General features: G+C 27.3%; 3 protein-coding genes across 7 annotated transcripts in view; 2 read left to right on the top strand and 1 right to left on the bottom strand.

Moving 5' to 3' along the window:
• LOC134830108 (protein numb) overlaps nucleotides 1–4,859 on the top strand; it is a 34,105-nt gene extending 29,246 nt beyond the window's left edge. For 4 of the 5 annotated variants that reach the window (XM_063843481.1, XM_063843483.1, XM_063843482.1 and 1 more), the window contains 2 exons: nucleotides 2,573–2,824; nucleotides 3,313–4,859. In XM_063843481.1, coding sequence (XP_063699551.1) covers nucleotides 2,618–2,824; nucleotides 3,313–4,626 — 1,521 coding nt within the window. In that variant the 5' untranslated portion in view covers nucleotides 2,573–2,617 and the 3' untranslated portion in view covers nucleotides 4,627–4,859. Of the gene's footprint in view, nucleotides 1–2,304; nucleotides 2,480–2,572; nucleotides 2,825–3,312 lie in introns of all 5 variants that reach the window. The other variant, XM_063843479.1, reaches the window with a different exon arrangement.
• Nucleotides 4,860–8,003: 3,144 nt separating this feature from the next.
• LOC134828489 (uncharacterized protein DDB_G0284459) lies at nucleotides 8,004–15,009 on the bottom strand. Its single transcript, XM_063841469.1, has 6 exons — nucleotides 14,953–15,009; nucleotides 9,583–12,072; nucleotides 8,720–8,857; nucleotides 8,454–8,661; nucleotides 8,178–8,393; nucleotides 8,004–8,117 (listed from the first exon to the last, which is right to left on the bottom strand). Exons 1-6 carry the CDS (start codon nucleotides 14,989–14,991, stop codon nucleotides 8,029–8,031), a joined length of 3,180 nt encoding a protein of 1,059 aa, XP_063697539.1. The 5' UTR covers nucleotides 14,992–15,009; the 3' UTR covers nucleotides 8,004–8,028.
• A 2,057-nt stretch (nucleotides 15,010–17,066) lies between these two features.
• Nucleotides 17,067–17,645, top strand: LOC134828488 (protein TsetseEP-like). The gene has a single exon (XM_063841468.1). It carries the CDS (start codon nucleotides 17,067–17,069, stop codon nucleotides 17,643–17,645), a length of 579 nt encoding a protein of 192 aa, XP_063697538.1.
• The last annotated feature ends 5,016 nt before the right edge of the window (nucleotides 17,646–22,661 follow it).

Here is a 22,661-nt window from a genome sequence, read left to right as displayed (position 1 = left end):
ATCATCGTCTATTATAATAGTAATAATGCAAAAAATATTTACTCCATCCATTCCACTCTTGTTCATTCATTTTAATACCGACTTGATAGTTTATTTTTTTTTCTTCTATCGCTTCTAAATGAACAAGCAATTAAATGGCATGGTATGGCAGGTAAATTGATGTTAGTAAATGTAAAATAATCAGCAAATGACTTGTTCAGCAGTGATTGTGGCCGTGTATCTATTTAGTTGGTAGTCACATATGCGCATTGAAAGTGTGTGCAATTATGTAAGACCTGGCTTTTTTATGCGCTATATTCCCACATATACTATGAGCTCCCTGTTTGTTTTATATTTTTTTTGCCTTGTTGCTAAAAGTAGGTAACGTGAGATGAGAAAGTTATTTTGCATGGACATGCATTTGCCTAATAATGGTAATTAATTATTGTCCCATCCGTTCTCTCTTCTCCTTAGAATCTGAAAAATTTGAAAAAAGATGTGTGAGAAAAGTATTTTTATTAAGATAATTGCAGGTATAGAAATTCTTTTCCGCGTTGTCCTTTTTCTCCCTAATTTTTTTGCATCTTAAAGAATTTCATCTCCCTCCGGTTTTTTGAATAAATTCTTAAGAGTCCAAGACCTGATTTCGATTCAAGAAATGCATCTTTGCATCAATTCTCGTTTTGAATTAATTTTTAGGGGGAACTCCCTTCGAAAGAAACTTCTTTTGTGATATTTTGAGCTTCAATTCAACTCGCTCACTCTCACAGGTGAAATCGATCAGACAATTACCATGATTATATTTTTTGAAGAATATTTTTTTTTCACACGTCGACCATTTTAAAGTTCATGTGTGTGGTTGTGTGAGAAAAACGGTGAACTATGAAAAATACCTTTACATTGACGAAGTCACTACAATTCTAGGTATAATCACCTTTATAACAAACAGTCATATATTATAATAATTCACCCTAGTTTTTTTTTCTCGTCGTCTTTTTCTATTTGAATGACGATGATGTGCAGTATGGCATTCATGCATCGCATCACAGCGCATATGTCGTTCTTCATAAAAATAATTGTGTGTGAGAAAAATATTGTTTCCAACAATTAGTGTTTTATTTAAAGTTTAATTTGATAACAGCGGGATAGAGCGTCGCACAGTAAATTTGTAATGAAGATTTAATTACAAAATCTTGCGAATCAGTTCAAAGCGAAACCTGAGTTAATATAATTATGTTGATAATTATTATTATTAAAATGTGAAATAATAAACCTTTTATAATAGTTTGTCACTTGAAAATGCTTGTTGTCACACATTTTCATTATAATTTATGCAGAAGGTGATGATAATGTTGGAATTTTGTGGGAAATTTTGTGCTTCTAATCGGCTTTAGGCATTTTTGATGAAAATTTTAGTGTGGATCATTATCAAAGGTTCAACAAAAATTAATTAAATAAACAAGTGTATTTTGAGAAAGTGTTTCAAAGAATTTAAGAACATAAAATTTTAAGGAAGAAATTGAATGAATATTATTTTTGATCAATTTTTTATACAATTCTTATATTATTTACACGATTTTTTTTAAATAATTTTTAATAAAAATTTTATATGAAAATTAAATTTTTGACAAAACAAAAAATATTTTTTTGATAATTTTCTTACTTTTTTTTTAAATGAAAATATTTATTAAAATTCTTTAAAAAAATTATTTTTTTTATTTTTTATAATTCTATTAAAAATTCGAAATATTTTATTTTAAATTGATTTTAATAATTTTTATTAAATATTTAAAAAATTATTTTAAAAAAATTATTCATAATTAAAAAATTTAAATTTTTATTTTTTTTCGCTAAATTTTAAATTAATTATTTTTTTTTTTGATTATTTTAATAAAAAAAAATTAATTAATAAATAATTTAAAATTCAAAAATATATATTTTAAAATAGAAAAAGGATGCAATGTGGAAAAAAATAAAAATTGTACTTACCTGATGTTAGCGTCACTGTATGTGGGATTAGAAACGTTTATCAGGGACCAGTAACTCTCAAAAGGATATTCATTCGCTATAGTTAGAAATGAGCGGAAATCGTCTTCCGCTGTGTTTTAAATACAAATATTTTTTTGGATGAGAATTGTTATTTTTTGTGCGTCCTTGTTCAACTTGTTGTTTGTTTTGTTCTTTCTTTTTTTTGAAATTTTTTGAATTTTGAATTTCTTTGAAAGAACAAAAATTAAAAATATTTGCCTAAAAAATCGATCAATGAGTAAAAATTTAAATTTTATGAAAAAAATATCAAACTTACCAAAATTTTTACTTTTTCAGTTGCAATTATGTCAATTTTCGATAATTGATCAATAAATTTTGTAAATAAAAGGATACACGATTTAGTTAGTTACTTAATTAAATTAATTAGAGCAATATGGGAAATTCAGGTTCGTCACATCATGAGCCACTGGGGCACTTTACGCGTGGCACATATGGAGATGTTAGGCATTCGGTATGTATTTTTGTGTGTGTTGCGATCGACTGTGACAAATTTTTTAATTTTTGAATTTTTTCTAATAAATTTTTTGTTTTTTTTTCCCTTTAGAAATCAGCTTCATTCCGTCTCAGTAAGCGATCGTCGCCACGTAAAATGGATCGACTGCGAAAATCGTTCCGTGATTCGTTTCGACGACGCAAAGATCGTGTGCCAGAAGCGGCAAAGCCACACCAATGGCAAGCTGATGAACAGGCTGTGCGTTCGGCAACGTGTACGTTTTCCGTTAAATATTTGGGTTGTGTTGAGGTGTTCGAGTCACGGGGAATGCAAGTCTGTGAGGAGGCCTTGAAAGTGTTGAGAGTAAGTGTTTTTTTCGATTTTTTCTTGAAAGAAATGTGAAAAAAAACAAAAAAAAAAATTTTTTTTCTTAATTTTAATTTTTAAATTATTCGAAATATTTAAAATGTTAAAAATTTAATAAAAAAATTCAAGTTTCTGCTTATTTTTAATTTGTTTTAATTTAAAATTTTATTACTTTAATTTTTTTCTTATTATTTTATTTTTATTATTTGAAAATTAAAGAAAATTAGAAATTTTTTTAATAAAAATTGAGACTTAATTTTTTACTTACCTAAATATTTTTGAATTTTTTTAATTAAAATAATTGATTAATTTGTGAAATAATTTTTTAAAATTTGTCTAATTAAAAATTTTAAAGTTAAATATTTTATTAAAAATTAAAAAAAAAATTAATTCTTTAAAATTTTAATTTAATTTTTTGTTTTAAGTCACATTTTTTTCAACTAAAAATATTTTTCAATTAATTTTTATTTTTTTTTTCTCAATAGAATTCTCGAAGACGTCCTGTTCGAGCGACATTACACGTGAGCGGCGACGGATTGCGTGTCGTTGACGAAGACACAAAGGGACTCATTGTCGACCAAACAATCGAAAAAGTGAGTTTTTGCGCGCCCGATCGCAACCACGAACGAGGCTTCAGCTACATTTGTCGCGACGGCACCACCCGCCGATGGATGTGTCACGGCTTCTTGTCAAGCAAGGATTCGGGCGAGCGTTTATCGCACGCTGTTGGCTGTGCATTCGCTGTGTGTCTGGAACGCAAGCAGCGACGCGACAAAGAATGCGGCGTCACAATGGCATTCGACATGCAAACATCGACTTTCACGCGAACCGGCTCGTTCCGCCAACAAAGTCTCACAGAGCGTTTAGACAACAACAACGGGAACATGGCAATTGTAGCGCCGACACCGAAACCCGCGAACCCCTTTGCCATCGAAAGACCGCATGCAGCGCCCCATTTGCTCGAACGGCAAGGCAGTTTCCGCGGCTTCGAACAAATCAATGCTCAGTCTCCGTTCAAGCGGCAAATGTCACTTCGAATAACCGATCTTCCGTCCAACACTGAACGGCACAAGCAATTCCTCGACTTGACGACGCCCAAAAGATCGACAGTGTCGCCGATACCGGAAGTGTCGCCGCAACCTGTGTCGCAACTCGATACCGTGAGCGCCCTCTGTCAAGAACTAAGTCAGGGATTGTCGCTTTTGACACGCAGTGATACGGACGACTTGATTTTCAACACGAACCACGTGACGGAAACGCTGAAACAAGTTGCCGCTACGTCAGCAGTTCACGCATTAAATCCCGTGCCAGCGACAGTCGCCAGTCCCCTGAGCCCGCTCGAGACACCGATGAGCGTTTTTGCTTCCGATACGATTTCGACGACAAAAGTCGCCACTGTCTCGCCTGTCGCAATATCGCCAATCAAGTCGCCATTAGCATCGATATTGTCGTCAACGGCGACAACCTCAACGAATCCGATCACTTCGAGTGTCGTCACAACAACAACAACGTCGCCAACAAATGGCGTGCCAGCTGTAACAAAAGTCATTCCAGTTGAGTCAGTTGCTCCGCTTCCGAAGCCCGATCAGTGGTTGGAACAAATTGCGAAAAGTACGGTGACGCCCCCTAAACGACCTCCGTCGCTGTCAGTTTCGGGACGCGCTCGTAGTATGAGCGCCGCCTCAGATCCCTTCGACTCTGAATGGGTAGCGCCGATCGCGAAAACGGATGTTCGCAGTACGAATCCCTTCATTTCGCCCCCGAAAGCGCCCGTGCAAACGTTTCAAGTGCAACTATAAGCTAAGAAATGATATAGATAACTTTTAAAAAATAAATCGGAGACAGATGTTGTTGATCAATAAATTAGCGAAGAAATTGTTAATAAAATTGAAAAAAAAATGATGATGATAGTTACTTAAAAAATAAAATAAAAAGAAATTAAATAGTGCTTAATATAAAAAAAATAAATAAAAATTATTATTATTAATTAATTAAAAATAAAAATGCAAAAAAAAAATTATTAAAAAAAAAATTAAATACTGATGCTTTATATTAAAAATATTCGAGCGCAGCTGTATTATATGTAGATGTCCAATAAAATAAAATAAAATTTAAAAGTTATTTGTTTACAAAAAAAATTTGGTTTTTTTTTTTATTTATTAAAAAATATCAACGAAGTATGATGGACTGAAGCTTTTATTTTTCGTTGTCTGATAGTAGATGTTTTCTTTAAATGTCAAAAAAATGCTGAGTATTCAATAAAAAAAAATTATAAAATTTACACAAATATTGAAACACACAAACAATAGTATTTTGCACAATATCACACAAATATTTAATAAAATAAACAAAAATTAGTATTATACTATATAAGATAAAAAATCATAAAAATTCCGAGTATTTTTACTCAAACATAAAAAAATAGCTTAAGAGTCCGTTGGAGTTTGACTCGCACGAAAACGAATTTAGAATTTTTTACTACTATTTTTATTTAATTTTTTATTTAAAAAAAAAGACATAAAAATCAATAGATAGATGAAAAATTGTTAAATGGGCCTCAAATCAAAAATTTAATTATTAATTTTTTTTTTATTTAATTTTTTTTAACTGGAAAATTAAAATCAGAATAAAAGTGGAAAAAAATCTTTATTAAATAAAGATAAAAAAAAAAATGTTTTAGAATTTCTAATTTTTGACCCGGATACCAGCCAGCGATTTTTGAGATGAAATCATTCCAAATCGTATATATTTATTAAAAAGTTAAAAAAAATTATAAAAAAATATATACAAACCGAAATATATAAAAATAAAATAAATAGACTTACAAAAAAAAAACTTGAGGACACATATCATAAAAAAAAAATTATTGAATTTTTTTCTGAATCCTTTTTAAAAGGACTGAAATTTGTCTGAAAATGAACATTTTAACTATCTATACAACAATAATTAAAATTAAAAAAAAATGAAAATTAAAAAATTGAGACAAATACAATGTAATGGGGACTAAAAAAAAACTTTCTACAGTGGAGAAATGTATTTGGATAATTATAAAAAAAAAATAATTAATAAACAACTGTTTCATATACAAATTACTCACTTATACAAAAATATACCTTCGACCTGTATTAATATTATATCAGACGAATGATATAGGCTAACATTTTAGTCAAAATGAAAATAAAAATAAGTGTCTATCATACTATCAACGCTATAACCCTTAAAACATGCTAAAATAAAAAAAAAATAAAAAAGGCTGCGAAAGAAAAAATAAATAAATTGTTAGAAAAGAAGCGAAAAAGACAAAAAAAAAACATCCTACTATGAAAACAAAAATAATCCGCTTTGCATTTTAAAAGTGACATTATTGTAAATAATAAAGAAATCGTTAATTAAAAAATATTTGTGTTTGTTTAAGTAATTTTTGTTCTTTGTCTGAAAAATTACATTTTTTTTGTTGGTGAAATTGTTCTTTGATGATAAAAGATATTTTTATTTTAAAAGGTGAGGATTTGAGATACAAAAGAAAAAAAAGGTTGGTATATTTTTTTCTTATTTCAATAAATTATTTAAAAAAAAAAATAATTGAAAGAGTTGAAAAAGGAGCTTAAAATTTAAAATTATTTTTTTTTTAATAGATTTATATATTGTTGAAAAATATTTTTTAAAAAATTAATTTATTTTATAATTGACTGTAGGTAATGTTTTTAGTTTTGGGAGTTTTAATATTGAATAATGGTTTATAATACCTTTTTAATTATTTATAATTAATTGATTAATTTATTTAAAAAAAAAAAATTAATGTTAAAAATCGTTTGAATTAAAAGCTGTTAAAAATTTATTAAGACTTTTTATTGAAACATAATTTTTACGGATTTTTTAAAAAAATTCAAAATTTTAAAAAATTAAATTAAAAAAATTTTAAAAAAAGATAATATTTTTATCAAAATGTTAAAACTGACATTTATATATTTTTTTTATTAATGTTTATTTTATTTTTTATTTTTTATTTATTTATTTTCTTTAAATCACTTAAAAATATTTTGTTTAAAATATAAATTTTTGAAAAAATAATTAAAAAATAAACAAATAAAAATATTAAAAATTAAGAAATAAATATTTAATTAAAAATTTTAACATATTTATGAAACTATTTTCTTATTTATCAATTTTTTTTTAATTAATTTTATTTAAAAATAAATCTTTATCTTTGATGAAAAACAAAAAAAAATATTTAGGAAACGTTGGAAAATATTAAGCGAAAAAAATATTTTTTTTTGGGAATTGTAAAAATTTTTAAGGTTCAGGATCATATAATTTTTTCGCTAAAATTATTTAAGGGCTCATACAGATTTTTTTCGTCATGAATCACTTACTCACAAACCTGCTTCAGAAAATCTAAAAATCAGACAAGATAAAAATTGAAATGTCACTTGAAGAAAAACTATTAAAACCAAATCAATGCAGGTCAAATTTCTACAAAACAAAATTAAAATCTTTAATTAAGAGACCATTAAAACTCATTTAATTTAACATTTCTTATAAAAATATTGATAAAACTTTATTTATTTTCTTTAATTGCTCAATTAAGAAATCTCATTAAATTTCTTTCGTTGAGTTTGAAGTTGAACTGTACATATAAATTTATTATTGTAGAAAAATTACAATAAGATATTCTTACAAGTAAAATAATAAAAACAGAGTAAAAGTAACCTTAAGCCTACCGACAACAAAAAAATATAACATCCATCCTTTTATTTATTTTTTTTTTAGATAAATCCTAACCAACTAAAGTTCTTAAAATTCTAAAAAATGGTGAATTGTAAGCAAGTATATTTTTTCAACCGAAATTGGCCAAATCCGGTTTGCAAGTTTTTTTCATTTATTTATACTTTTATTAATTCATGGATTTTTCTTCTTTTACGTTTTTTTCTAATCTATGTTATTTGTATCTCTCTTTAAATAAAATAATAATGATTAAGTAAAAAACAGAAAAAGAATCAAAGGAGTAGATTTTCATCATTTTTCATTGTTTTTTTTTCTCTAAAAATACTTTAAAATAATTTAAATAACTTTCTAATCTAAAACTTTTTTTGTCCAAAAGTCGAAAAATTGTACCGAATTTAAGTTTAAAAAAAGTTAGTTTGTCTATTCGTCACGTCTTGTCTCATGGCGTTAGTCGTCATCGTCTTGGTTTGCAATTTTTACAGCATGTTGTCGATGGCGTGGATGACACCGTTCGTCGCTGGAATATTTGATGAAACCATTGTTGAATCGTTGACGCGGATTTTGCCTAAAATTGCAAGTTTTTATTATTTTTCGTTGATTTTTTATCAAAAATTGTTGAATTTACCTCCATTTTTCTGCAAAGTAACAGTTTTACCTTCCGCCATCGAATCCTTAACTTGATAGAAACGCATGCCAGCGGTGAAAAGAGTTCCTGGCACGACGTGTTTCTTCACGAATTTCTCGGCAGCTTCCTTGTCAGTGCTAATTTGGGTCAATTCCTCTGGCGGCATCGTTTGGAAGGCAGAATCCGTTGGAGCGAATACTGTGTACGTTTTGATACCTAAAAAAAAACAGAAAAAATTTAAATTTTATTTAAAAAAGTATTTTTTTAAAAATTTACCTTTGTTTTGCAAGGTATCTGACATGCCAGAGGTGAACAAAGCTCTCAAAAAGTTGGTAAATCGTCGTTCGCGGTCAGATTGAAGTGTTTGCAAGACATCGCCAACAGGAAGCGGGAACATAACTCGATCGATGGCATGAGCAATACCTTGGGGAATTTGAATGTCTTGTTTGTCGTTGACAATCATGGCGCCATTAACGGTCGTTAACTGAAAAAAATTCAAAAAATTAAAAAAAAAAACTTTTTATTAAAATTTCGGGACTTACTGTAACTTCATTCCATTCGGGATTTTGCATGGTATATTGATTGACGCGTAATTGTGTGCCAGCGAGTGAAACTCCGGTCATCTCATCTTGTAATGAGCCGATTTCAAAGGCGCCGGGAATCACGTGATGAAGTAAGAGCTGAAATTTAAAAAAAAATTGTCATGTCGTTGAAAAATTTGTTTTTTTTTTTATAATTTGTAGCAAAATAATTTTTATAAAGAAGAATTCTGAATTTAAATATTTTTTTCAAAATTTTTTTTTTATGAAATTTATTTTAATTAAAAAATTTTGAAAATTTATTTTAAAAAATCTTTTTTTTTTATTTTTAATAATTTATTGAGGAATTGTTAAAATCATTTTCAATTTATTTAATTTAATACAAAAATTAAAATTTTTATAAAAGTTACTTTAATATAATTTAGAGAAATTTTTATAATTTTTTTTTAAAATTAAACATTTAATTTATTGAGCGATTTTTTTTAATTTTAATTATATTATCTTTTTTTTTAATTTTCTATAAAAAAAATTAATTCGATTTTTTAGGAATAATTCGCAAAAATCATTTAATTGAATTTTTTTTTAAATATTTTAAAAATCAATTTCAGTACTTTCTTTATCAATTTCAACTTTAAAAATTTTGAACTAATATTTTTATTTTTAAAAATATTTATTTTTTTTCAATTTTTTTTTGTGAATTATTCATTTAAATTTAAAATATTTTTTTTTTTGTAAAAAAAAAGAATTAAAAAAAAATAAATTTATTTTTCTGATTTTTTTACAAATTTTTTGAGGTTAGAAAATTAAAAATCTTCTTTGAAAAACGAAAGGAATAAAATAAATACTCAATAAATATTTAAACTCACCCCACTCAACAATCGTGGATTATTCTTAAACTTCTCTTCAGCCTTATCTGGTCCTCCCAATTGCACCAACAAACTCTTAAACGCCTTATCAGTCGGAGCAAATACCGTATACGGTCCCGTTTCATTCAAAATCGAATCCAATCCCGATTGTTTCAAATATTTTGCCATCGCATACAAATTATTCGCCTTCAAAATGTTCGACAACTCATTGATGTTCGTGGAAACTTCCGACGCCTCACTTGGCGATGGTTCATAAACATTTTCATTGTCGACATAGTGTGGCGTCGTGACAGGAGCCTCAGTTGTCGTCGTTGTCGTTCTTGTTGTGCTTCGAGGCGTCGTCGTTGATCTCGACGATGAGAAATATTGATTTCTCGCGGTATTTTGCGTTGGCAGGAAAGTAGCGATGGTTGAATATGGCGAAGCAGTTTCCGCAGTCGATTCATAGGTTTGACGACTTACGGTGTGTTTGGCGGGAACTCTCGTTGTTGAACGATAAAATTTGCTATAGGTCGTTGAAACGGGAACCGCTGAGCTGCGAGAAGGAACTGGCGTATTGGCGAGGATTTGTTCTTCATCTTCGGCAAGTTGACTTTCTCCGGGAAGTTTGATTTCGCCATTTTTGATGCGTTTCAAGATATTATCAACTTCCGCTCCAGACGTTTTTGCTTCCTTATCTTTATCGCCTTTGACGCCCTGAACTTTGTACGAACCATCGTTCTGCTCTTCCAAATAGACAAATGTCACTTTTTTCTTTGGCGGCACTTTGACAACTTCTTGACGTCCATCTGACGTTTGCTTAATGATTTCAAAGTCAGCGCCTTCCGGTAAGTTTTTCTGTAATTCCTCGAGAGTATCGAAGGTTTGTGGTTTGGGTCCAGCTTCTTGCGTGATAACTTGTGAAGGATCAGCGCCGGCACGACGAATCAACTCCGGATCAGAGGTTCGGATAACTTGAACTTTTTCGCCGCTGGGTAGAACGAGATCCATGGTGTCTACTTCCTTGTCTCCCAAATCTTGTGGTTGATTGGCCAAAGCTAATTTAAGTTGTTTCAACAAGTCTTCCTTGCCAGCTCCCTTTCCGGATTTGGATTTGCCTGCTTTGGATTTTGAAATTGAAGCATCCGAGTCTTTTTGTAACAATGACAAGAGTTTATCTTTTTGCGTCGCAAGCAAAGTACTCAAATCGGCGGGATTATCAACGTAAATTTCCTTGACGTTGTTCTTCGTTGTCGATTTTGTGGCTTTGCTTGTGCGGGGCTTCGTTGTTGGCGCGGGCGTTGTCGTTGTCGTCGTCGTAGTTGTAGTTGTCGTTGGATGTTCAATGTTGTATTGACGCAACGCTTCTTGGAAGTACGTTTGTTCGGATGGCAAAACGACGCGACCTTGTGTGGGATTGTATTGAGGATGGGCTTGATGACGGAGTTCTTGATGTTTCGACTTGATTCCTTGTTGTTTTCGCAAGAATTCTTTGTGAAGTTCTTCGGCACGGGCAAGTTCTTTAGCATATTGTTTAGCGAAGAATTGTTCATGTTTTTGAATCAATCGCTGTTTTTCGCGTTGATTTTCAGTGCTGGGAGTCAAAAATTGTTGTTGAGATTGGAGAGAAGCTTGTTGCGTAAAGAAAGGTTGTTGATGCGTTCCATCGCCGCGAGTTTCGGTAATGATTGTCTCAACTTGATTGCCAATCGATGGTTGAATCGTGAAAATTGGATTCTGAGGGTTTTGCTGATTTTGTGGCGTCGGGAATTGCTGAACTTGTTGGTTGATCGAGGTAAATTGAGGATTTGTCGGAATGGGTTGCGATGCGACAAATGGCGCTTGTGATGCTTGTTGTCTGAATTGTGGACTGGGGAAGCGGTTAACGGTATTTGTGTTGACATTTTGAGATGGCGCCACAGGAGCTAAGTTGTTAAATCGCACAGGAGCTTGGTTGAAAGGCGGGAATTGTTCCTGTAATCCAGTCGTTTGGGTGTTAGCGGACAAGGGGAATTGGAAATTGTTGTTTTGAGAGACTTGTTGTTGTTGTTGCTGCAAATGGAATTGACTTCCGATTTGACTTTGGACGCCTCGTTGGGACAAACGATTGTTTTGTTGTTGTTGCTGAGCAAAGTTCGGGATGAATTGCGTTTGGGTGTGATGCTGCAAGGGCTGTGCTTGCAAATTCACCTTTGACAGTTGCTGTTGAACGGAAGCTACTTGGTTTTGTGGCACGTAGATGAGTTGACGAGGCGATTGATTGGGACCCGTGGGCGGCAAAAATTGGATTGTTTGTGTTTGGGAGGGTAATTGGGCGCCAACAGCTGGTTGCTGGACAAAAGTCACGCGATTGTTGATACTTTGTGCCTGACGAACTCCGACATTTTTCGTGAATTGATTGTTGTGTACATTGAAGCGGTGTTGATGTTGCTGGATGTCACTCAAAATGTGTGTTTGCTGAACGGGCGTCAAAAATTGACGACGTTGCGCTTGTTGTCCTTGCGATGGAACCTGAAAATAATAGAAAAATATTAAATTAATTAAGAAAAAATTAAATGCTAATTAAAAATTTAAATTCATAGGATTCAATAAAATTGAAAAAAAAAAATAATTTTTAAAGAATTAAAAAAACTAAAAAAATATTTTTTTTAAAAATATTTAATTAGGTATTAAAAATTTCTTTTGTTTTAAAATTTTTATTATTAAAAAAAAAATTAAAAAAAAAATAATAAAAAATAAAAATTTAAAAATTATATTTTCAAAAATATTTATTAAATAAAAATTTAAATTAATTAAATTAAATTAATTTAAAATTAAAAAAAAAGTTTTAAATTATTAAAATATTCGAAATAAAAAGAGGAAAAAATAAATAAATTAAAATAAAAACGGAAATCAATAAAACTGCATAATTCCCGGTTGTAAATTACTCAATATCTTAGCAAAAAAATATTCACATGAATATTAAATGACGTTATCGAGCCAAATATGAAAGTTCCTGCCAATCGATTGCCAAATTATTCAATTTTTCGTCTCTTGCAACATTTCTGGGTCAATTATTGTCTAAGAAACTGTCACGTCAATCACACGTCATGTCAACAACTTTGTGTCATAATTGCATAATGTCACTTTTTCATACAAATAAAAATGCACTTTTTGCACTTTTTAATGCAAAATAGCCGTAAAAGTTGTTATGACTCAATTTTGAAAAGAATAATAAACATTTAACACACAAAAAATGGGTATTGTCTTTTTTTTCGGTCACATGAAGAAGTGCTTTAGTTATTTTCAGTCACTTTTCAAGAGAACTTTAATTTTTTTTTCATAATTTTACAGAAAAATGAAAATTTTTGCGTTAATATTTTTCATTGCAATTATTTTTGTTACATTAAAAGCATCTACTGGAATGGAAAATATGGGAGACATGCGAATACCGAAAGAATGTCAAGCCCTTTGCGACAATGATCCCGTTGGACATCCATGTTTAGCGTGTATTTTACATGAGTAAGTTAAAATTAATTATTTTTTATTAAAATTTTAATAACTTTTTTTTTATTTTTTCAGTGCTCAAAAGAAAGCCCCTCAAAAAGCTCAAAAGAAAGCTCCTCAAAAAGAGCTTTAAAATGTGTTTTATTTAAAGAAAGTAGCTGTGAGATGTTAATTTTTAATAAATTTGACAAAAAACCAAATAAAAAAGTTGTTTTCAATAAAAGATGTTAATGATGACATAAAATATCAATAAAATTCGTTGTTTTTAATTTTACGATAATTTATTGAAGAAACGTTGATGTAAAAAATGTCAAAACATTAATTTTTCGTTAAAAAAAAATGTAGGTAAATCTTGATTAAAAATTACGGTCTGAAATTAATTAAAAAAAAAATTAAAAAAATTTTAAAATAAAAAAAAATATTTATAAATTTGAATTAAAGATTTACATTAAAAATTATTAATTATTTTTTTTAATTTTCAATTAATCGAGAAAAAAATGTTTTGTTTTTTAATAAATTCTTATTTTTTTAAATTAATTTTTTTTTTATTTAAATATTTCCGCTCAGAAATATTTTAAAATCAAATTTTTAACAAAATCTCAAAAAATTAAAAATTATTTTTTTTATTATTATTTTATTTTTTTTCAATATTTTATTATTTAATTTTTAAATTTTCTAATCCATTTTTTTTTCGTATTTCGTATTAATTTAATCTTATAAAAATTTTTTATTAGAAAATATTATTTTTAAAATTAAATTTTGCAGACCTTAAATAGGCGTCTCCATTATTATTTTTTCATATAAAATAACAAAAAACAATTTTGATTAAAAATTTTTCTGATTTTTTTAAATTTTTTTTAAATTTTTGATCAATTTTTGATAAATGCAGTTATGAAATCACAATTTTTCATTGAAATTTTTCCATTTTATTCCTGAGAAACAATTTTTGTTGATTTTTTTTTCGTAAGAATGGCGTACAAATTACGCAAGACCATTTCGTGATAACTTAGACAACATTTCCTGACATTTTCTTAAACAAAAGTCTTCTGTACACGTGCTCTCCTTCCATTTATTAACGAACGTTCTTCTATTTTGTATTGTCAATCTGACAGATAACGCTTGTGAGATAACAACAAAAACGTTCCATCATGCAACTCTCAGTTTTTTTCACAATTTTCGTAATCACACTTTTCGTGTCACATATCGCATGCGTGCCCACAACGGAATCCGGAAAAATTGCAGAAACCGAAAACAAGGATGACATCGTTTTGCAGGACGTGGACTACGACTACGGATTTTCCTTTTTCAACCTTCTGAGGAAATTTGGCTCCGTTTTTACAGTTTTATCGAAAACTGTTTCAAAGTCGTTTCGGAAGCTGTTTTAGCGAATTTTTCATAAAAAAATAACAAAAATTATCCAGTTATGAAATAAAAAAAAAATTAGATAAGAGAAAACGTGACTCGAGAGTTTTGATCATTTTTTCACGGATGTTCCTGTCAAATTTTCAAACAAAATTTATTCGATAGTTTTATTTAAAACGCTTGTAAATTGCTGATTTGGTATCATTTGGAGATAAGTTGAGCTAAAAGTTCTGTCGAATTGAAGAAAATCAAATAAAAAAAATGAAACAGTGGTTTGTTTTTTTGGTCTTTTTCGTGATTGCCGTGTGCCAAATTCAAGCTGACGGTGATAAGAAAAAAGGAGGCAAGGGAAAAGGCGATTGCGGCGAATGGGAATGCCTTGAAGATTTTATAAGTAAGCTGTGTAAGGCCGTTCTTGATGTTGTCACAGGGGTCATAAACAGCTTGTCAGATTCTTAAAAATGTAATTTTGCTGTAAATTTGAAAAAAATTACGAAAATAAAGAAAATTATTATTTTTACAGCAAATTTTTGAATTTTTTACTTTCACTATTATTTTAAATTTTTGATAAAAATTTATCATTTTTTTTTAAATAAAAATAAAAAAAAATGTAAAATATCAATTTATTTTTTTTTTATAATTAAAAAAGTTTTCAACCAAATTTAAGCTAAAAATTGCACGTATTTTTTTTAAATATTTTCTTTGTCTGCAAAAAAAAAAATGCTTCAAAAAATCTAAAATTTTTATATTTTATTTCTGTTTAAATTAAAATTATTTCTGCTAAAACAACGTTATGAATTTTTTTCTCTTTTAACATCACTTTATACAAACGCACGATCGTTCCTGAGAATTTTCTAAACAAATTCTTTCGTTATCTCATTTAAAAAGAGGCACGAACCGTTACTTTCTTATCATTTATTCTGCGTTAACTGTGTCAAAAGTTGCTTTATCAATCCAGACATGAAACTATTAATAACTTTTATGGTTATTTTCGTTATTGCTATCTGCACCATTTCGTGCGAGGAGGAAACAAAGAAAATTGTCAAAGGGAGCAGCTCGGATTCTACTGAAGGTTTATTGAAATATTTTGGAGGCTTATTAGCTGTGGTCAAGGAAAAATTTGGAAACTTTATGAAATGTGTTGCCGAATAATTAGGAATAATAAACAAAATAAATTAAAATAAAATAATTACAAATTTTAAAATTATGAATAATAATTAAATTAAATAAAAATATACATACATATTTACAAATTAATTTATAAAAAACAAATATTTTTGACATATTTTGGAATTTTTATATTAAAGAATCATGAAAAATTACTGTTTATGGTAAAATTATATAAAAAACTAAAGAAATTTGCTTAATTACGACATTTTCTATTGAAATGTTGAAAAACATTTTTTTCAAAAGTTTTTATTTTGGGAGATTTTGTTGATTTTTTCTTTACTTTTAAGTTCAAATTTTAAAATACTATAAACTAAAATTAAATAAATGTTAAGAATCAACGTTTAACGTCTAAAAATGTTAAAAAATTACAAACAAAAAATTCAAAAATAATTATTTTTTTTATTCCCCCCCCCTCGGGAAAATCCTCATGGGACAAAAAATGAAAATATTAAATTTATTCGCCTTATTTTTTAGTTTAGATTTATTCTTAATTTTTATAAAGTAAAATTTAATTTATTAAATTTAAATTTATATTTATAATAATTTTTCGATTTTTTAAATATAATATAATAATAAAATAAATATAATAAAATAATAAAAACTTATAATATAATAAAATAATAATATAATAAAAACAAAAATTATTTTAATTTAGTTATTTTTTTTTAAATAAAATTTATATAAAAAAAATTATGCCTATTAATTAATAAGGACACATATTAATTTTTAAATTAAAAAAAAATTAAAATAAATAAAAGTAAATAAATAAAAAATTGCATTTATTAATTATAAATTATTTACTATTTTATTTACTATTAAATTATTATTTCTTGGAATAAAGTTCCCATATTTTCAAGATTATTTCTGATATTTTTTTAATCTACATTTTATAGAGAAACAAGTCACATACTTTTACTTTTCTACGAATTTTGCAAGCTTTGGAACAATATCATTATTTATTTATGGGGTAAAAATATATTCAACAGTAATTTATTTTCCATACTTTTCTTTAGAAAATTATTTATTTTCCATTATTTAATTGAATTTAATTATTTAATTATGGCAATATATTAGTATTGAACAATATTATTGTTCCAAGGCTTGCAATTTTGTTAACTTTAGAATTTTTTTCATTGAATAATATCAATAAATTTTTTTTTATTGAATAATTTTTTTAAAGTTATTATTTGGAAAATTTTTAATTTTTGTTCCAAAGAGCTCGTGTAAGATAGGATCGTGCAATATCAACACAAACCTTATCTAAGTTACGCAAAGATTCGCAAAAACTTGCAATCTCAATTTTTATAAATGTCACGTCTGAGCCAATTCGTACTAAGACTCTTCTCTGTAGTTTCGTATAAATATCGAGGTTTTTCAGAATATTCTTCAGTTACGAATTGAACTTCATTTGATTTGTTTCATCAAACATTAAAACGTTGAATCCTTGAATTAAGAATTCAAAAAAAAAAAAGTAAATTTGGTTCAAAATGAAAATTGCATTAATTTTTCTCGTCTTGATGCTTGTAAGCTTCGTGGTTTGCAAGCCATTTGAGGATCTTGCTGACGAAGGGGCAAAGACTCTGGCCAAGAAAGGTAAGGCAGCAGCCAAGGGTGGTCTTGATACGGCCGAAGAAATGGCTGGAGAAGGCAGTAAGGGAAAAGGCAAAGGAAAGGGCAAAGGCAAAGGTAAAGGAAAGGGTCCAGCAGAGCCAGAAGACTCTCCTGTTGACCCACCTGTTGGAGATGAAGTAGTTTCAAAACCTAAACCTAACCAAAAACCTAAAGGGGGAAAGAAAGGAAAAACAACCGAAGCTCCAGCTACAGAGTTTACTCCTGAAGTGGGATCTGATGGAAATCCTGAAGATAAAAAAGAAGAAGAAACAGGAACAGGAACAGGAGAAGGAGAAGATAAACAAGATGATAAAACACTACAAGAAGAACCAGAACCAGAACCAGAGCCAGAACCAGAACCAGAACCAGAACCAGAGCCAGAACCAGAACCAGAGCCAGAACCAGAACCAGAGCCAGAACCAGAACCAGAAGAAGAAGAAGAAGAAGAAGAATAAGTTTCTGTCCATTTATTTAAATTAAAACTGCACAAAAAAATAAATAAGAATAAAAAAAAAGTTGCACCAGAACTTGAAAATTCTTAAAACTTAATAAAACAGTTCAAAAAGCAAACGAAAATGTTTATTTTTGTGACTTAACTTTACATAACTTTTCACTCCTCCTGCATATTTTAATAAAAAAAGAACAATAAAAAAACACCCATGATGCATAATTTCCTAAAAGCATCACCAAAAATCCACTTTTGAATGAAATTACACACACATTACGACTTGCTCACAAAAAAATCCTCCTCAATTGATAACTCTACGATAATTTTTCTATTACACAAACGAAACCCAAAATCGTGCATTCACGCAAAATTATAGACTTGGCTCCATACAAATTACTATCATCCACATAATCATTTACCATTTCACTTTTATTTTACTTTTTTTTTTTGACAATCAAAAAAGTATGTACGGTACCTAACGATTTGCCATGCGTGGATGAGTTTGCGACCAAAACAAAAAAGTCGAGATGATACCTTTTAGTTACTCAACTATTTTTTTGTTGTTGTTGTCTCGAGTATGTGATTTTTTTGTAGGTGAACATTATTAATAACAAAGACTTACGTAAGTGTAGAAGACGACGTGAAATTATGCAGTCTTTCTATTTTTTTCTGTTTGTTTGTTTTTTTTTACTCACCTAAAATGAAAAAAAGAAAAAAAAATATTAATAAAAAGTTTGTAATTATTATGAATGAAATTTATTTAATGATGAGTTATCGAAAGGATAAATATTGATTTGTAAAGTGCTGTGATGATGATGGTTGATTGGCATTTTGTTTATGATAAAAACTCGTAATCGACAAGTTTAATTGTGAAATTTTTGCGTTGTAAACAATAAAAAAAATGACTTTTGACCCTCGTTTGGTAAATATTTTAATTAAGTATGTGAAATGACGAATGAGTTAAATGTTTACATTAAATGAATTTCAAAGTTTTGAGTGGTTTGATTTAGTGCCAAAATTTTGACAATTTGAAAAATATCATGACTCATGAATTATTACTTTTTTTTTAAAATTTGTTATAATTTAAATCGAAAATTTTAAAATCTTAATAAAAATAAATTTTTAATAATTTTTAAAATTTATGATATATTATAAAAAAAATCTTATTGTACATAATCCGAGAAATATAAAAAAATTATTTTTATTAATTTTTTAATGCTGATGAAAATTTTTTTCTTTTAAATTTTAAATCAAATAATTAAAAAAAAAATTGAATAAAAAATTCTTTTTTTTTTAATTAATATATTTTTAGAATTTAAAATTTTAGTATATTGTATAATTTATATTTTTTAAATTTATAAATTTAATTTTTAATTATTTATTTAGAATAATTTATAAAAAAAATTAATTTATATTTTTATTTAATTTAAAAAAAATAATATTTACTTGTTAATAATTTTCATAAAATATTAATAGTTAAGTTCAGTAATTAATTGTAAATTTAAAAAAAATTAAGTATTTTTGCGGCAGAGTTACAATTGATCTAAATTTAAATTATTTTTAATCCATCTAATAAAAATAATTTTAAAGTTAATTTTTCATCAAAACACTCGAACGAAATAAATTTTTAAATAAACAACCTTCAGAAACTAAATATTTTGATAAAATATTAAAATAAATTCACTTTTACCAATAACAATAATAAATGATAACAAACACAGGTTTGACTTGAAACTCATCAGTGATCTACTAATTTACGTTATACATACAATTAGCACCATTTCTTCAAAATTAATGTGTCATCTTCTTCACGTTTCTTCTACTTTTATGTTAAATTTATGTAGATATGACTCAAAAATTTATTAAAAATTAAACAATATGTGAGTAGAGTGTATTCGAACGATTGAACAAAAAAAAGTGTTAAAGGCGAAAGTTTTTTCATATACTTGAAATTTCTTCTTTATTTTTATATTTTTATACTGAAGATGTTTTTTTCTCTCTTTTCATAAAAAAAAAAAATAAATATGGAATCTTGATACATTTGTATGCAAATTAATTTACAAAAAATTGTAGCGCGCGATCAGATCACAATTTTTTTTTCTTCTACAAATGTTCATCGATTTCGGTGAAAATGCAAATAATGCAACATTTTGTGCTGCTAACCGTGACCGTGAGCGATTAAATAAAACATGAGTTTTGTTGTGACTAATGGTCCGTGTAAAAGTTGCCCATTTTTTCGTATTATTTATCAATTACCGCACGACAAACGGGAAGAAAAATTTATTACTAAATAAATCTCACGCGTCAGATCGACGTAAAAACAAAAATTAACGAAAAAATTGAAAGAAAGTAAAAATCATGAAGTGCTGAAGAAGCCAAAGAAGAGTGAACACATTATGGTCCAATTATTATTAAATTTGTAAAATTTTTCCGTTTTTTTCGTACACACACACATGTGATATCAATATGATTGATTTTTTGCTTCGAAAAATTTTGTTATTTTTTATTTTTTAGTGAAAGTCATTGAATTGAATGAATAATTAACATTGAAGTAAGACGATAATAATTAACATTGTCTTCATTATTATATTAAACTTCACTCCATATTACGTCTTCTTTCTTCGTTTTTGCTGCCGATGCGATGCTGATGATGATAATAATGGTAGTTTTAATGTAATTTCGTGTGTATGGATTGGATTGTGTACTTATTTGTTCGTGAAAGAAAGAAAACAATGCAAGAGCTAAGAGATTTTATTCGCTTGAAAAATTAAATAATATATAATGTAAGACAATTCGGATGAAATTTACACCGGTTGAAGAGTGGTTGACAAGCATTGTCTGAAGATTTTTGGTTAATTTAATTTTTATGAAAAAATTTGACTTTAAAAAATACGAAAAAATAAAATTTTACATTTTTTTTTGATAATTTTCTCAGATTTTTTTTTAATTTAATTTAGTTTAAAATAAAATAATTTGTTTTTATTTTATTAATTTTTTTTAAAAATATTTTTATGTTTAATTTATTGAACGTATTAAAAAAATTAGATTTAAATACGTTTCTTACTTTTTGTTTTTAAATAATTTTCTACCTAATATTTTGGCAAGTTTTAATTTTTTTAAAAATAGTAAAAAATTTTAATTTAATTAAATAAATTTTTAATTTAATATTTAATTAATTTAAATTTTAATTTTTAATTAATTTTTAAATATTTTTTAATTCTCGCTAAATTAATTTAATTAAATAAAAATTTATTAATTCTTTGAAAAAATTAAAAATTTAATTAAATTAAATATTAAATTAAAAATTTATTTAATAAATTAATTAAATTAATTAAAGTGAATTAATTTAAATATAAATAATTTTTTTTATTTAAATAAATTTATAATTTTTTATAATTTTTCCACAAACCCGGAAGTTGCGTCTATCATCAACCGGACCAATTTTATTTGAAAGTAGGCTGAAAATGATGAATATAATCATTGAGTACCATAAATTTCAGTTTTTCCAAAGAGACCGAGCTATGACTTTGCACATAGGCTTAAACTAGCTAAAATAACAATCCTGCAAAGTTACATTTAATTTAAATAATAAATTTATAATTTTTTAAATTTTATTTATTTTAAATATTCTTTGAAATAAAAATTATAAAAAAAATATTTAGGTCATCTTCTATTAATTTTAAAAAGTTTAAATAAATTTTTGGCAAAACAAATAAATTTTGTACTATTTAAGGATGTCTCAAAAAATTTATTGGTCAAGTTATAAACTCGAAAATTTATTTTTGGCTTCTTTTTGACCTATAATTCCATTTTAAATTATTTTTATTTGATCATCCTTCCCACACCAATTTTTTAAAATATAAAATAGAAAAACTATCACTTTTTGATTATTTAATTTTAATTTTTCGACTTAAAGATGATTGAAATTTTGCGTTTACGCACAAAAACTTCCACAATTATTTCGCATCTTAAATGCTCGGGAGGAAGTTTGTGTTAACTTTTTATAATTTACTTTAAAAAAAAATCGCTGTACTTGTCGATTTTTATCCAAAATAATGACTCTCACGTACATAAATATTATGATTTAATTGCAGGGCGGAACCTTTTTAGTGCTGCCATAAGAAGTCGAAAGTATTCAGGAAAAGAAATTGTAGTAATTTTTCGTGCTTGTTGCTGCTTGTAAAGTAATTTATAAACGCCGCAAATTCATTCATTTACTTATATGATAAAGCAGAACGGTGAAATTTTACTCATCTTTTCGTCTTCTTTTATTTATTTTTATTCAATAACGAAAAAAAAAAATCTGATGCGATAAAATTTTATATAACGTACGAATTTATCTCGTCGCATCTCGGGCACGCATCAAAAGAAGCGAATAATGTTATGAGATAATTGGAGGAGAGATTCGTAAAAAATTATCAGTTATATCTGTTGCAAGATATATTGCAAGGGGCCTCTTGTTTTACTCGCATGACTCATTTTTTGTAGGTTTCCAACTTTAATGTAAAATTAATTACGAGCAAATTGCTCAAAGGTTGAGTTTTTATGAAAGGAGGTTTTTTTTGATGCACTTTTTTTGAGGAGTTTTTGACTTTAAGTCAATAAAAAAATTAAAAAATATCAAAACTAATTATTTCTCAAGCAAGTTGTGACAAAATTGTCAAGTGGTTGTGGTTTTTTTGGTGTAATTATTTTGTCAGATTAGATGTTAAATGATACATTAATGGGCTTTGTGATGTTTATGAGTGATGAAAGTGCGGTTTGTGGATTTCTCATTGATTTATGTGTGTTTTGATTTATGGGAAATTTGAGTGTCACAATGATTTGGATGTATCGAGAAATTATTTTATAGACGTTTAAGAAATAATTTTTCATAAAAAAAGTAAAAATTTGTTTAAAATAATTTAATAATATTTTTGCATTAATAAAAAAATGACATTAAAATTGGATTAAAAATAAAATTAATAAATTAATTAATTTTAATTATTTTTAAAAATTAAATTAATTAATTAATTAATTAAAA

Source organism: Culicoides brevitarsis, chromosome 2, assembly GCF_036172545.1.
Source record: "Culicoides brevitarsis isolate CSIRO-B50_1 chromosome 2, AGI_CSIRO_Cbre_v1, whole genome shotgun sequence".
Taxonomy (NCBI): Eukaryota; Metazoa; Arthropoda; class Insecta; order Diptera; family Ceratopogonidae; genus Culicoides; species Culicoides brevitarsis.
The sequence above is the reverse complement of the archived record's forward strand: the minus strand, read 5'-3'. Positions and strand labels throughout refer to the sequence as shown.

Coding starts and splice junctions, on each gene's coding strand:
- LOC134828488 (XM_063841468.1), top strand. CDS start 17,067: ATGAAAATTGCATTAATTTTTCTCGTCTTGATGCTTGTAAGCTTCGTG.
- LOC134828489 (XM_063841469.1), bottom strand. CDS start 14,991: ATGATAAATTTTTATCAAAAATTTAAAATAATAGTGAAA. Junction 12,073..14,952: donor AATTTAAAATAATAGTGAAA/GTAAAAAATTCA, acceptor TATTATTTTCAG/GTTCCATCGCAAGGACAACA. Junction 8,858..9,582: donor ATCCACGATTGTTGAGTGGG/GTGAGTTTAAAT, acceptor TTTAAATTTCAG/CTCTTACTTCATCACGTGAT.